This window comes from Mobula hypostoma, chromosome 5 (assembly GCF_963921235.1).
Source record: "Mobula hypostoma chromosome 5, sMobHyp1.1, whole genome shotgun sequence".
Taxonomy (NCBI): Eukaryota; Metazoa; Chordata; class Chondrichthyes; order Myliobatiformes; family Myliobatidae; genus Mobula; species Mobula hypostoma.
In genome coordinates, this window is record NC_086101.1 from 15308065 (window position 1) to 15322793 (window position 14729).

Here is a 14729-nt window from a genome sequence, read left to right on the forward strand (position 1 = left end):
GGACTCGGCAACTTTTAAAGAGCAACAGAAGATAACTAAAAAGGCAATACGGGAAGAAAAGATGAGGTACAAAGGTAAGCTAGCCAAGAATATAAAGGAGGATAGTAAAATCTTCTTTAGGTATGTGAAGAGGAAAAAATTAGTTAAGACCAAAGTTGGGCCCTTGAAGACAGAAACAGGTGAATTTATTATGGGGAACAAAGAAAAGACAGACGAGTTGCACAGGTACTGTGGATCTGTCTTCACTAGGGAAGACACAAACAACCTCCCAGATGTAATAGTGGCCAGAGGACCTAGGGTAACGGAGGAACTGAAGGAAATTCACATTAGGCAGAAAATGGTGTTGGATAGACTGATGGGACTGAAGACTGATAAATCCCCAGGGCCTGATGGTCTGCAGCCCAGGGTACTTAAGGAGGTGGCTCTAGAAATCGTGGACACATTGGTAATCATTTTCCAATGTTCTATAGATTCAGGATCAGTTCCTGTGGATTAGAGGGTAGATAATGTTATCCCACTTTTTAAGAAAGGAGGGAGATAGAAAACAGGGAATTATAGACCAGTTAGCCTGACATCAGTGGTGGGGAAGATGCTGGAGTCAATTATAAAAGATGAAATAGCAGCACATTTGGATCGGTTACATTTGGTAACAGGATCGGTCCGAGTCAGCATGGATTTACGAAGGGGAAATCGTGCTTGACAAATCTTCTGGAATTTTTTGAGGATGTAACTATGAAAATGGACAAGGGAAAGCCAGTGTATGTAGTGTACCTGGACTTTCAGAAAGCCTTTGAAAAGTCCCACATAGGAGATTAGTGGGCAAAATTGGGGCACCTGGTATTGGGGGTAGGGTATTGAGATGGATCGTAAATTGGTTGGCAGACAGGAAACAAAGAGTAGGGACTAATGGGTCCCCTTTCAGAATGGCATGCAGTGACTAGTGGGGTACCGCAAGGCTCGCTGCTGGGACCGCAGCTATTTACAATATATATTAATGATTTAGATGAATGGATTAAAAGTAACATTAGCAAATTTGCAGATGACACAAAGCTTGGTGGTAGTGTGAAATGTGAGGAGGATGTTATGAGAATGTACGGTGACTTGGACAGGTTGGGTGAGTGGGCAGATGCATTTTAAAGTTAATAAATGTGAGTTTATCCACTTTGGTGGCAAGACCAGGAGGGCAGATTACTATCTGAATGGTGTCATGTTAGGAAAAGGGGAAGTACAACGAGATCTTGGTGTCCTTGTTCATCAGTCACTGAAAGTAAGCATGCAGGTACAGCAGGCAGTGAAGAAAGCTAATGGTATGTTGGCCTTCATAACAAGGGGAGTTGAGTATAGGAGCAAAGAGGTCCTTCTGCAGCTGTACAGGGCCCTGGTGAGATCACACCTGGAGAATTGTGTGCAGTTTCGGTCTCCAAATTTGATGAAGGACATTCTTGCTATTGAGGGAGTGCAGCGTAGGTTCATGAGGTTAATTCCCGGGATCGTGGGACTGTCACATGTTGATAGATTGGAGCGACTGGGCTTGTATACATTGGAATTTAGAAGGATGAGAGGGGATCTGATTGAAACATAAAAGATTATTAAGGGATTGGACATGCTAGAGGCAGGAAACATGTTCCCGATGTTGGGGGAGTCCTGAACCTGAGGCCAAGACAGTTTAAGAATAAGGGGTAGGCCACTTAGAACAGAGTTGAGGAGAAATTTTTTCACCCAGAGAGTGGTGGATATGTGGAATGCTCTGCCCCAGAAGGCAGTGGAGGCCGATTCTCTGGATGCTTTCAAGAAAGAGTTAGATAGAGCTCTTAAAGATAGTGGAGTGAAGGGATATGGGGAGAAGGCAGGAAAAGGGTACTGATTGTGGATGATCAGCCATGATCACAGTGAATGGTGGTGCTGGCTCGAAGGGCTGAATGGCCTACTCCTGCACCTATTGTCTATTGTGATTTTTTACATCTTGCACTGTCTTAAAACAGCAAATGTCAGTGATGATAAATCTGATTCTCTCCCTGTGAACTTATAATAGACGAAAATGCGGCTGTGGACTGAGCAGAAGACACCTGCAGGTCTGTCGCTGCCAGCAAATCGGTCCCTGCCGGCCTCCTGAATGCTTGTTCGTGTGCTCGGGTTGTAGACAAGCCAGGTGTTCATACACTGGGGAGGAGCTGAGAGTCTGGAGAAAAGGACTGGAGGCCAGAGGTGGCCTGTCCTGGGGTGTGTGAGAGGGTGAGTGGGTGGGACGGATGGGAAAGGGGCCTGCTTTGCCATTTGTTGTCTTGTTGTTGCTGCTTGTATTGTCCTGTGGAACATTCTTGGCACCAGAATGTGTGGGAATACTTGTGGGCTGCCCCCAGCGCACTTTGGATGTTAACATAGATGACACTTTCACTGGGTGTTTCCATGTCTATATGATAAATGAATCTGAATTTATATATGAAATGCAGGAGGTTACAACTGCCCAGTCTCTGCTTCTGTGTAGGGACTGGAGATATTTTCACCCAGGGTAGCTCCAGCACGCCTTGCAGGTGGTGAGTAGCCTACCTTGTGGGTGGGGAGAGACGCTTCTCTGATGGCAACATGAAGCAAATACTGGAGCTCTCCCAGGGTAGGGAAAGCAGAGTTTCCAATAGATAATAAAACTTCATTTTACACCAAACACTCCAGGACTGAGACGGCAAAGTTTAAATACAGACTGCAAGTCTGGGACAACATGGGTAAGATGGAGAGTAAAGCTCTCTCAACACTGTCCCATCACATACTCTCAAGGCAGGGACAGTACAGAGTAAAGTTCCTCTACGCCAGGGGTTCCAACCTTTCTTACGCCATGGACCCCTACAATTAACTGAGGGGTCCATGGACCCTAGGTTACAAATCCCTGATTACACTGTGCAGTTTCTCCTCATCTCTGTCCTAAATCTAGGAGACGTAGCCCCAAATCTTGAATCTACATCCTGTAGTTACAGTCTCTATCTTATCCATCCGTTTCATGATTTTGTATGTTTCTATAGGATCTCCTCTCGCTCTTCTGAACTCCAACGAGTACAGTCCCAGGTGACTCAATTACTCCTTGTAGGCTAGCCCCCTGATCTCCAAAATCAAATCAACCTGGTGAACCTCCTCCAAAGTTAGTACATCCTTCCTCAAGTAATGGTATCACGGTGGTTAACGCAACTCTATTACAGCACAGGGCATTCCGGAGTTCAGAGTTCGATTCTGCCCGTCCATAAGGAGATTCTATGTTCTCCCCGTGTGGTAAACCAGATATATATATATATGTTGTAACTGGGTTACCTGTCTGGACACGCCCCTCTGCTGACTGCCCCTGTGACTCCTCCCACAGACCCCTGAATAAAGGTGATTCTGCCTTGCCCCTCACCCTCAGTCCAGGGGCAGACACTCAGCATACTGGAAGTCACATTTTACTGTGAATAAAAGCCTTTCAAGTATTTACCCTACTTCCAGTCTTTTGGAGTAATTGAAAGTGCATCATCCTGTGACCGTGTGGATTTCCTCCGGGTGCTCCAGATTCTTCCCACAGTCCAAAGACATACCCGGTTAGTAGGTTAATTGATCATTGTAAATTGTCTATGATTAATCTAGTGTGAAATAGGTAGGTTGCAGGGCGGTGTGGCTTGTTGGGCCGGGAGGGTCTGTTCTGCACTGTATCTTCACATAAATACGTGAAGAAGCAGAAACATCTGGAGAAAACTTCTGAAATGCCCGGTTCGCTGCTGCAGCTACTGTGCGATCGAAAATCTCCAGAGGGAAGGCCCCAAAATCCCCGGCTTTGCCTGCTGCTGGCGACCGAGGCTGAGGTCGAAGTGTTCGGATAGAGATGGTGCTCGGTACTCGGTGTCGGAGGGCTGATTGGAGCTTGAAGTTTTCGGATGACTCAGAGTCATATTGTGGTTGGGCATGGCAGGGAGAGTTTTCTTCCTTCTCCCGTCTGCGTGAGATGTGGGACTTTCGAGAGACTTTGAACTTTTTTACTGTGATCATGGCCTGTTCTTCATCAAGTTATGGTATTGTTGCACTGTTGTAACTATATGTTATAATTATGTGGTTTTTGTTAGTTTTTCAGTCTTGGTCTGTCCTGTGTTTCTGTGATACCACACCAAAGGAATATTGTATCATTTCTTAATGCATGCATTACTCAATAACAATAAAAGAGGACTGCATGTCCTCATAATTTAATCTTAAAAAAAATATATAAATATACACTAAAACAAGGAGAGCAGAACTGCATGCATTCCAACCCTGGGTGTGTGTGATGGGTCAGTGTGGAGGAAGCTTTTTCAGTCATAGAGTTAAACAAGCTCTTTGGCCCAACTCTTCCATGCAGACTAAGATGCCCATCTAAGCTTGTCCCATTTGCCCATCTCTCTCCAAACCTCTCCTATCCAGGTACCTGCATCTTAATCTGTGTCTAACCCACACTCTCCCTGCCCTCAGACTGTGCGATAGGACAGTTGAGAGGAAGTTTTATTCCCATGCTGTCTCTGACCTGACAGTGTGTGATGGGAGAGAAGAGGGAAATTTACTGCATATTTAACTTGTGCTGTCCCTGTCTAGAGAGTAATTAATGGGGCAGTGCATTCTTCTCGTTGCTGCGTCAGGAGCCTCAGGACTCGCGCCACCATGTTCTGGAACAGTTATTACCCCTCAACCAAAGGGGATAACTCCACTTACACCATCATTGAAATGTGTTTCAAGGACTTTCATCTCATGTTTTCAATATTTATTATTATTTCTTTCTTTCTTTATGAATTTGCACAGATTGTCACTGGTTAAGTGTCCAAGTTGGTGCGGTCTCTCATTGATTCTATTCTGGTTATTATTCTATTATTGCCTTATTGAGTATGCTTACAAGAAAATGATTCTCAGGGTTGTATATGGAGACATATATGTACTTTGATGATAAATTTATTTTGAACTTTGAGATTTATTCTGTTCATTCTGTATTGAACTTTGCTGTTTCCGCCCTTGGAGTGTTTGATGAGACAATATAGAACAAATATATACAGTAGATCAGACATTATTTAGTTCCAAAAGGCTTTCTTGTGGTTTTACTTTTAAGTAACATGTTTTTTTTTTCATTTTATATCACTTTAATTTTTAACAGTAAATGATGTAAGAAAATTCACTTTAAACACAACAGAACCAGTGGTAACATACAAAATTATCGGACAATCTTTGTAGGAAGCAACAGTCTCTATGACCCATCTCCCTAATCATACCTCAGATTAATGTACATTTTGACCTTCGCACCTGACACGCATTAAAGAACATTCTCTCAGGTGCTATTCAATGTTCACTGTAAGTTCTCCAGCCACCCCAACTTCTGGAGCTGGTCTAATTTGATCAGAACTAATTACAATCACTCAGGTATCTCGAGGCAAGTTGAGGATAAACCAGGAGAGTGACTGAAAATACAAGTGTGAAAATATCAAAGGAAGGAGATTCTAAACACAATAAGTTCTGCAGGTGCCGGAAATGTTGAGCAACACACACGCACAAAATGCTAGAGGAACTCACCAGCTCAGGCAGCATTTATGGAGGGGAAATAGTCAATGTTTTGGGTTGAGACCCTTCACCAGGACTAGAAAAGATGGGGGCAGAGGGCAGAACAAGATGATGGGGGAGGTGGAAGAATATAAGTTGGTAGGTAACAGGTGAGAGCAGGTGAGGGGGAAGGTGACTGGGTAAGGCAGGGGGATAGGTTAAAGTAAATGGCTGAAGAAGACCTATTCTGATCGGAGGAAACAGTGGACCATGGAATAAAGGGAGGGAGGGGAACCAGAGGGAGGTGATGGGCAGGTGAGGAGAAGGGGTGAGAGGGTAACCAGAATGGGGAATGATAAAAAGAGAGGAGGGGAAGGAGGAGGAAATCACCAGGAGGTGGAGAAATCAATCTCCATGCCATCAGGTTGGTGACCATCCAGAAGGAATATGAGATGTTGCTCCTTCAACCTGAGTAGTCCCCACACATCCACCTTCACCTGGTCTCACCTATCATCTGTGAATGTGTACTTCTTCCCTCCATCCCCCCATCTTATTTATTCTGGCTGCTGTCTCTTCCTTTCCAGTCCTGATGAAGGGCCTCGGCCCAAAACGTCAACTGCTTATTCCTCTCCACAGATGCTGCCAGACTTGCTGAGCCCCTCCAGCATTTTGTATGTGTTGCAGATTTTGCCATATGGACCATCTGAGTCAGGAGAACTCACCATCCAGTGGGAATGCAAGGAGGGCTGAGGTTGGGTGCAAGGGTGATGGGCGTGTCAGATGACCATTGGCAGTAGGGGATGAAGTCGTGTGATGGCACTTCTGAGGTGACCTCTGACCAGAATAGGGCAACCCCGAGTTCCATCAGTGCAAGGCTGGCACAAGGCGAAGGCAGTGGGTCACTTGACCTGACGTTTGATGAACATCCAGTGCTGCCACATATCCGAGTGGTCGCATTCTGCCATCTTCAGCTGCTTTCCCCTCACCGACAAGCAGAGCCCCAAGCCGGCGTTCAGGATCATTCCTTCCTGGGGGGAACGAAGCACAAGGAGAGCCTCTATCATCTGTCCCCACTATGGGGTGAGATTCATGGCCGGAATGGAGATCACAGGGCCTTTTGGGAAAGGTAGGGCTTCCCTTCAAGCCTACACTGACATCTGTGCCCTAAGATGTGGCATAGCACTACAGCCATTGCCTCACAGTGCCAGAGACCAGGTTTGAGCCTGACCTCAGGCGTTGTCTGTGTGGAGTTTGCTCATTCTCAATGGACCATGTGAGTTTCCAGTTTCCTCTCACATCCTGAGGAAGTGCAGGTTGGTAGGTAAAATGGTTGCTATAAATAGTCCCTAGTCTATGGGTGAGTGGCGGAATCTGGGGGGAGGGCAAAGGGTTACTGAGAATGCTGTAAGAATAAACTATAGGAACTAATGTAGGATTAGTGTCAAAGGGTGATTCATGGTTGGTGGGATGTGCATTTGATGTCTCTGGACCTGTACACAATGAAGTTCAGAAGGATGAGGGGGATCTCATTGAAAGCTACTGAACACTGAAAAGCATGCATAGAGTAGACATGGAGAGGATGTTTCTATTAATAAGAGACCAGAGGATCTAAGGGTATTATTTAAGGCACAGGAGGATAGATTTCTGATTGGTAAGTGGTGGTGGAGGGGGGAGGTTGCAGCTGTCAGAGGCCTCTGCACTCGAGCGATCTCTCCCTCGATGGTGAGAGAGAGTCTGCTCGTTCTTGAGTCAGGGGAGCTCGAATAAGCCACGCTGAAGATTGTAACATTGAAACGTTGAGCTGTTGGACTTCCCCTCACTATGAAACATGGAAACATAGAAAACCTACAGCACAATACAGGCCAATTGACCCACAAAGCTGTGCCAAACACGTACTTACTTAGAAACTACCTAGGGTTACCCGTAGCCCTCTATTTTTCTAAGCTCCGTGTACCTGTCCAAGAGTCTCTAAAAAGACCCTGTCATATCCACCTCCACCACTGTCGCTGGCAGCCTATTCCACACACTCACCACTGTCTGCATAAAAAAACTTACCCGACATCTCCTCTGTACCTACTTCCAAGCACCTTAAAACTGTGCCCTCTCGTGCTAGCCATTTCAGCCCTGGGGAAAAAGCCTCTGACTATCCACACGATCAATGCCCCTCATTACCTTGTACACCTCTATCAGGTCACATCTCATCCTCCATCACTCCAAGGAGAAAAGGCCGAGTTCACTCAACCTATTCTCATAAGGCATTCTCCCCAATCCAGGCAACATCCCTGTAAATCTCCTCTACAGCCTTTCTATGGTTTTCACATCCTTCCTGTGGTGAGGTGACCAGAACTGAGCACAGTACTCCAAGTGGGGTCTGACCAGGGTCCTATATAGCTGTAACATTACCTCTCAACTCTTAAACTCAGTCCCACGGTTGATGAAGACAAATGCACCTGTGGCAGGGGCAATATCTTCCTCTCCCTCATTAGTGAGAGAGAGGGCCTGATGGAGGTGCTGAAGTATTGGGATGGACAGTAGTTTTTGATGGACTCTAGATCCTGGTCTCTTTGCAGGCTTGTGGTTGCTGGCATGGTGGGTGGTGGGGGTGGGGGTGGCTGATGCTCTTGCTGGAGCAAGTGTGGGGAGGAGGGGGAGAGGAGGGGAGAGGAGAGGGGGAGAGTGGAGGGGGAAGGAGAGGGGAGGGGGAGGGGGAGAGTGGAGGGGGAGGGAGAGGGGAGGAGGAGAGGGAGAGGGGAGAGGGGGAGGGAGAGGGGAGGAGAGGGGGAGGGGGAGGGGAGGGGGGGGAGGGAGGAGTGTTGATGCTTTTGCTGATGCCTCTGCATGGGAAGGGGAGGCTGGGCTTTGGGGTTCTAACATTTTTCTATCATTCATTCCTTGGAGCTTTTTTTCTCTGTTTTGTGGATGTCTACGAAGAATAAGAATTTCATGTTGTATACCCTGTATATTTTCTGATATTAAATTGAACCATTCAGCCACTGAAGCTGGAGGCTGGGGTTGAAATAAAATGACTGAATGGTGGAACAGAATGTATCCAGTGTGGTCTCTCAATCAGAGTCCCCAACCCCTATCTCCTTACCTGATTGAGTGCAAACCTCTGCTCTGGGGGCATGTGGACCCCCCTACTGGTGGCAGCACACCTGACCAGCAGTATGACGAGAAGGCCAGCCTGCAGGCACTGTGAGCTGGCTTCTTTGCTGATGATTTCACCCTTGTCTGTGTACTCAAAGTTCTGCAGTGGTGGGGGGAGGGAGAGGAGGAAGGGGAGGTGGGGTGGAGAGAGAGAGGTAGGGAGGGAGGGAGGGAAGGAGAGAGGGAGGGAGAGAGAGAGGGAGAAAGGGAGAGAGGTACAAGGGGATGGGTTGGGGATATAGAGACAGAGGGAGGAGGTGGAGAAGAGAGAGGGAAAGCCAATTACCACAAAAAGCCTCTTTCACAGCTTCGACCTACCTGCTGCCTATTAAATATTGGTGAGTTGCACAGCAAGGTCCCATCTCCCTCAGAAAGCTTCTTTTTTAACTCACTGAGGCAAGTTGACAGGTAAATAGAAACATAGAAAATAGGTGCAGGAGTAGGCCATTCGGCCCTTTGAGCCTGCACCGCCATTTATTATGATCATGGCTGATCATCCAACTCAGAACCCAGCCTTCCCTCCATACCCCCTGACCCCTGTAGCCACAAGGGCCATATCTAACTCCCTCTTAAACATAGCCAATGAACTGGCCTCAACAGTTTGCTGTGGCAGAGAATTCCACAGATTCACCACTCTCTGTGTGAAGAAGTTTTTCCTAATCTCGGTCCTAAAAGGCTTCCCCTCTATCCTCAAACTGTGACCCCTCGTTCTGGACCTCCCCAACATCGGGAACAATCTTCCCGCATCTAGCCTGTTCAATCCCTTTAGGATCTTATACGTTTCAATCAGATCCCCCCTCAATCTTCTAAATTCCAACGAGTACAAGCCCAGTTCATCCAGTCTTTCTTCATATGAAAGACCTGCCATCCCAGGAATCAATCTGGTGAACCTTCTTTGTACTCCCTCTATGGCAAAGATGTCTTTCCTCAGATTAGGGGACCAAAACTGCACACATGTTGTAAAGACTCTTGGACAGGGCCATGTGGGCAAATGGGAACTGCTTGAGTGGGTGTCTTGGTTGGCAAGGATCAGTTGGGCCATGTGGTACGGCTCAAGGTAGGAAATGGGGATAACTTCCCTACTAATCTTCACTATTGTTCTGGGGTCTGGAGTTGGGGGGGGGGTCAGAGTTTGGGAATTCAGCCCCTGCCTGGTGACGCTCTTGCCCTGGAATACAAGTGGGAGTTGTAATAGGGGGCTTGCAGAATCAGATACAAAGCAGTGTCACCCACTGAAACTCACCTGTGGTTAATGCAAAGAAGAAGGCCATGTCTGGAGAGTGAAGGTCTACCAACTACAGGCAACTTGATTTCTGTCTGTACCCGTCATATTAGCTCAGCTTGTTTTTTTTTCCACTTTTCTTTCCCTTTTTCGTTTCCTTTCTTTCCTCCCTGCTCTGTGTTTTGCAGCTCCCAGGTTATTCTGTCAGCATTGGTTTTATCATTGTCACATGTACAGAAGTACAGTGAACAACACGCCACCCATTCAAGTCCTCCGGTTGCACAGTGCACAGGGAAACCAATAACAGAACAGGGAATAGAGTGTTACAGCGAAAGGTGCAGTGCAGGTAGGCGCCAAGGTAGATCCTGAGGTATTCTCACTCTCTAAATGCTCCCATTCACCCACTTGCCAGATAACCTTACTCCTAACTTCTACGTGACACCTAGAGAACATGGGTGAAGGGTGAAAGGGAAATACCTAAGGGGAAACTGACGGGGAGCTTCTCCCAAGAGGGTGGAGTGAGTGTGAAAAGAGTTGCCATGGAAGTGGTGGGTGTGGTTTTGGTTTCAGCTATTAAAATTTGTATAGGTACATGGATAAAGGATATGGAGGGCTATGGCAGGTGCGGGTCGACAGGACTAGGCAGAGTAACTGTGGGACACAGACTAGTAGGGCCTGTTTCTATGTCATGGTGGTCTATGACTCGAGATAACACCAATCAAAGACCCCTCCCATCAGGCATAAGATACAAAAGCTTGAAAGACTGTACCTCTGGCTTCTGTTACCCTACTGTTATCAGGCTCTTGAACAGACGTCCCACATGTTAAAGCTGAAGTCTTGATCTATAAGCACAAGTAATTCAGCAGAAGCTGGAAATCCAAAGCAACACACAGAAAAGGTTGGAAGAACTCAGCAGGTCAGGCAGATTCTATGGAGGGGAATAAACAATTAACGTTTTGGGCCGAGACCTTTCCTCAGGACTGGAAAGGAAGGGGGAAGATGCCAGAATAAAAAGCTGGGGGCGGTGGGAAGGGAAGGAAGATAACTAGAAGGTGATAGGTGAAGCCAGGTGGGTGGGAAAGCTCAGGAGAGGAAGGAATCTGATAGGAGACAATAGTGAATCATTGGAGAAAGGGTCCCAGGGGGAGGTGATAGGCAGGTGAGAAGAGGTAGGCAGCCAGAGTGGGGAACAGATCAAGAGGGGAGGGGGAGGGAAATTTTTTAACAGAAGGAGAAATTGATATTCGTGCTTATACAGTAATCTGCACTTTATTTATCTACCTTCACAGCACTTTCTCTGTAACTGTTACACTATATTCTACATTCTGATTTGTTTTTCCTTTTGCACTATCTCAATATACTTAGATGCAGAATGATTTGCCTGCTCGGCATGCAAACTAAGGCTTTTCACTGCGTCTTGGTTCATGTGACAATAATACAACAGTTTTTAGATCCTACTGGGCATGTCTCCCTGGTCTCCATTTTGCAACTCTGGCATTCTGCGTCAACCTTCTCACTCTCTGACTGTTTCCACTCACACATTGGCCAGGGAACCTTTACAGCTTATCCCCATGGTCACCCTAGTTTCACCCTGTCACAGGCATTCCCCACGCTGCCCCACCCTCTTACCGCTGTCTGTACTAGGTTTGTACGTTTCCCCCATGATGGTGTGGATTCCCTCTGGTTGCTCTGGTATCCTCCCACATTCCAAAGGCATGCAGTTGGTGTTACGTTTAACGGGTTCTGGCCGTGCTGTGATGGTGTCGGCAGCGTGGCGACACTTACGCAAGCCCAGCACGATCCTTGCTGATCTGATTTGATGCAAGCAATACATTTCCCTGGATATTTTGATGTATGTGTAACAAATAAAGTTAATCATTATCTTTTAATAAGCCAATCATATGTTTCCTTTCCAGTTCTGATGAAGGGTCTTCAATCTGAAATGTTGACTCTCTTTCTCTTCCCACAGAAATGGCCTTAACTTGCTGAAATTTTCCAGAATTTTCTGTTTTTATTTTGCCATCTCTTGTACACCTGGTTAACAATTGGCATTGCCCTGAATCAATTTTCCACTCTCACCTGCTCCGCTCCACACCTCCTACTTCCAGGATTTTTGCTGCCTCAGTAGATCTTCTCCCACTGGGCAGAAGGTACTTTCTTTCTAACTACTAGATCTCATTGTTTTCTTGTCTGGTTACATCAGTTGTTAATTACTTATTACTGCGTTGTAAGGCAATTAATCTTCGACATCAGGTTAGCCATTATATAATTGCTTATACTGTATATCTATCTATTCGTTAGTCAGCAGCACTTTTATGAGTCCATGGAATTTTAATCAATAATGGAATCTAACTTTCCTGAGAATGCTGATCACTACTGTCTTTTTACTCAGTTCCTTGTGTACTGTAACACATTGGTGAACAATAAAACCGTCTTCAAATTACAACTACGGGGACTGGAGTTTCCCTATGCTTGAGAAACAGGGGAAACTCCTGTGCGAGGGCAGAATAATTCCCTAGTGGGATCACCGCACTCAATCTCACAGTTGTCATGACTTGCACATTATTGTTTAGCTGCATTGCACCTTCTCTGTACCGGTGATACTCTATTCTCCATTCTGTTCTTGCTTTACATTGTGCTACTTCAGTGCACTGTGTAATGATTTGATCTGTATATTCAAGCTCAAGTTTACTGTCATTCAACAGTGTACATGAATACTGTCAAACAGAACAATGCTTCTCCAGACCAAGGTGCACAGCACAGTACACATAACTCACACACAACACCAAGTAATAGTACCACAAATTAATCAACAAATAATAAGATGCACTTATGATATAAGTTAGAAAGCAAACAGTAGAAGGTACAAACACTACTGGTGCTTCATATGTGAAGCATGATCTGTAAGTTAGACAAGTTTTTCACTGTATCTCGGTACACGTGACAATATGAAACCAACACCAAGACCCTGCTTGTTCCTCCATGCCTATACCCTCTTGCATATTTACCTGACGTTCCTCTTGTCCACTGCAGGAGGACATTGACACTGACACTTCGGTCGCTCCTGTGGTCAGGCAGAGGGAGCTGCCTTGGTTCATCAGCTGGAACAGTAACACAGAGTTGTTACTCAGACTCACACTGCAGAGAAACAGGCCCTTCAGCTGATCGGATTCATGATGACCAGCAAGTACCCAACTATACTCAACCCATTTACCAGCCTTCAGCCCATTCGCCTTGTTCTCAGGTGCTGCACAGTTATCTGCTTCCACCACCACTTCTGGCAGAGTGATCCAGACTCCAACCATCCTCTGGGCAAAAAAAATTCTTCCCCATGTCCCCTGATAAACCTCAGACTTCTCATCTTAAACCGATGCTCTCTGTGCTTTGAAACCTCTGCCTGAATGTGTAGCCATCTCTGTGTGGGTGGGTTGGTGGGAGAATGGGAAAGGCATTTGCTGTCGTTTTTTTTGCTGCTTGTGTTGTTCTGCTGAACAAGGTGGGCATTCTACGTTGGCACTGAAACATGTGCCGACACTTGCGGGCTGTGCCCAGAACATCCTTGAGTGTGTTTGTTGTTGACGCAAATGAAGCATTTCACCATCTGTTTTGATGTATGCGCGATAAATAAATGTAATTGAACCTGATTATATTAACTGTAACAGCTCAGCTCTGAAGAAAAGTTATCGACCTGAGTCGTTGCCTCCGTTTCACTCCTCACGGATGCTTCCCGACCAAGTATCACTGGCATTTTCTATTTCATTTTAGATTTCCACCACCTCCCCACACTGTCTTCCCCCCTCCCCCTAACCTCCCGCTATACCCTTAAAAACACTGCAGTGTAGTGGTTAACATCACACTATTACAGCGCCAGTGACCTGGGTTCAATCCCCCCCACCCGTGCTGCTGTAAGGAGTCTGATTGCTCTCTCTGTGATCGCGTGGGTTTCTTCTGGGTACTCCAGTTTCCACCCACATTCCAAAGGGTTTGTTGGTTAATTGGTCACATGGGAGTAATTGGGTGGCATGGGCTTGTTGGGCTGGAACGTATCTCTAAATAAATAAGGATAACATTATAAAAAAAACACTTAGACAGGAGCAGTTACTCGGGTACAAAACAGCTCGAAGTTAACCAGCTGCCAATGTCAAAGGGAAGGCAGGACAACTCACGGTAGTGTGCATCACTGGTCGGATAGTGGGGACATACAGCTCCGGGTGGACATTCTGGAGGTACCAGGAGAAATTGTTACACTGTAGTCGCTTTCTGAGCTGCCTCCTCTCAGAAATGTCACCAAACAGACCCTGAGAAATGGAGGGAGAAATGTTTTAGACTCCTTCACAGGACAGTGGGTTCCAAAGTCACCTCTGGTGTATCCCTCAGCTCCTGACATTGGCAACTCTGCTGGGACACTGTCCCCTGTGTGACTATTAACCCATTCCTCCTATTGGTACAAGAGTCCTACACTCTCTGAGAAGTTTAAAGGGATTCAGCAGGCCATTTGAAGACCCTGACTGACGGCTGTGGATGTACAGTGGAAAGCATTCCCAATGGTTGCATCACGGCCAGCTATGGGAACTTCAGGGCAAGTGGCTTCAGAGTGGTGGACTCACTCAGCTCTCACCACCATCGAGGACTGCTACAAGAGGTGATGTCTCAGGAAAGTGATATCCATCATTAGGAACGTCCACATTGAAGCCCGTGCCCTCTTCTGAAAGCAGCCATCAGGTAGGAAGCTCTGGAGCCTGCAGACCCACACCTCAGGGCTCAACAACAGCTCCTTCTCCACTACCATCAGGTTCTTGAACCAACCTGAAAACCCCAAACACTACCTCAGACTATATTCCCCTTGACTTGC

At 46.4% G+C, this 14729-nt stretch overlaps 1 protein-coding gene and 1 long non-coding RNA gene across 3 annotated transcripts in view; one reads left to right on the forward strand and one right to left on the reverse strand.

Annotated features, from left to right (window-relative positions):
- LOC134346633 (uncharacterized) overlaps nucleotides 1-14729 on the forward strand; it is a 37873-nt gene that overhangs the window by 12640 nt on the left and 10504 nt on the right. Inside the window, exon 2 of one of the 2 annotated variants that reach the window (XR_010017972.1) lies at nucleotides 11847-12027. The exons of the other annotated variant lie outside the window; for it this stretch is intronic. This is a non-coding gene — a long non-coding RNA (uncharacterized LOC134346633). The remainder of the gene's footprint in view (nucleotides 1-11846; nucleotides 12028-14729) is intronic. 2 annotated transcript variants of the gene reach the window in all.
- LOC134346630 (polypeptide N-acetylgalactosaminyltransferase 6-like) overlaps nucleotides 4946-14729 on the reverse strand; it is a 45627-nt gene continuing 35843 nt past the window's right edge. The window contains exons 8-11 of the mRNA XM_063048094.1: nucleotides 14044-14175; nucleotides 12886-12978; nucleotides 8603-8755; nucleotides 4946-6536 (exon numbers count right to left, since the gene is read on the reverse strand). Of these exons, the coding sequence (XP_062904164.1) occupies nucleotides 6408-6536; nucleotides 8603-8755; nucleotides 12886-12978; nucleotides 14044-14175 (507 nt within the window). The 3' untranslated portion in view covers nucleotides 4946-6407. The remainder of the gene's footprint in view (nucleotides 6537-8602; nucleotides 8756-12885; nucleotides 12979-14043; nucleotides 14176-14729) is intronic.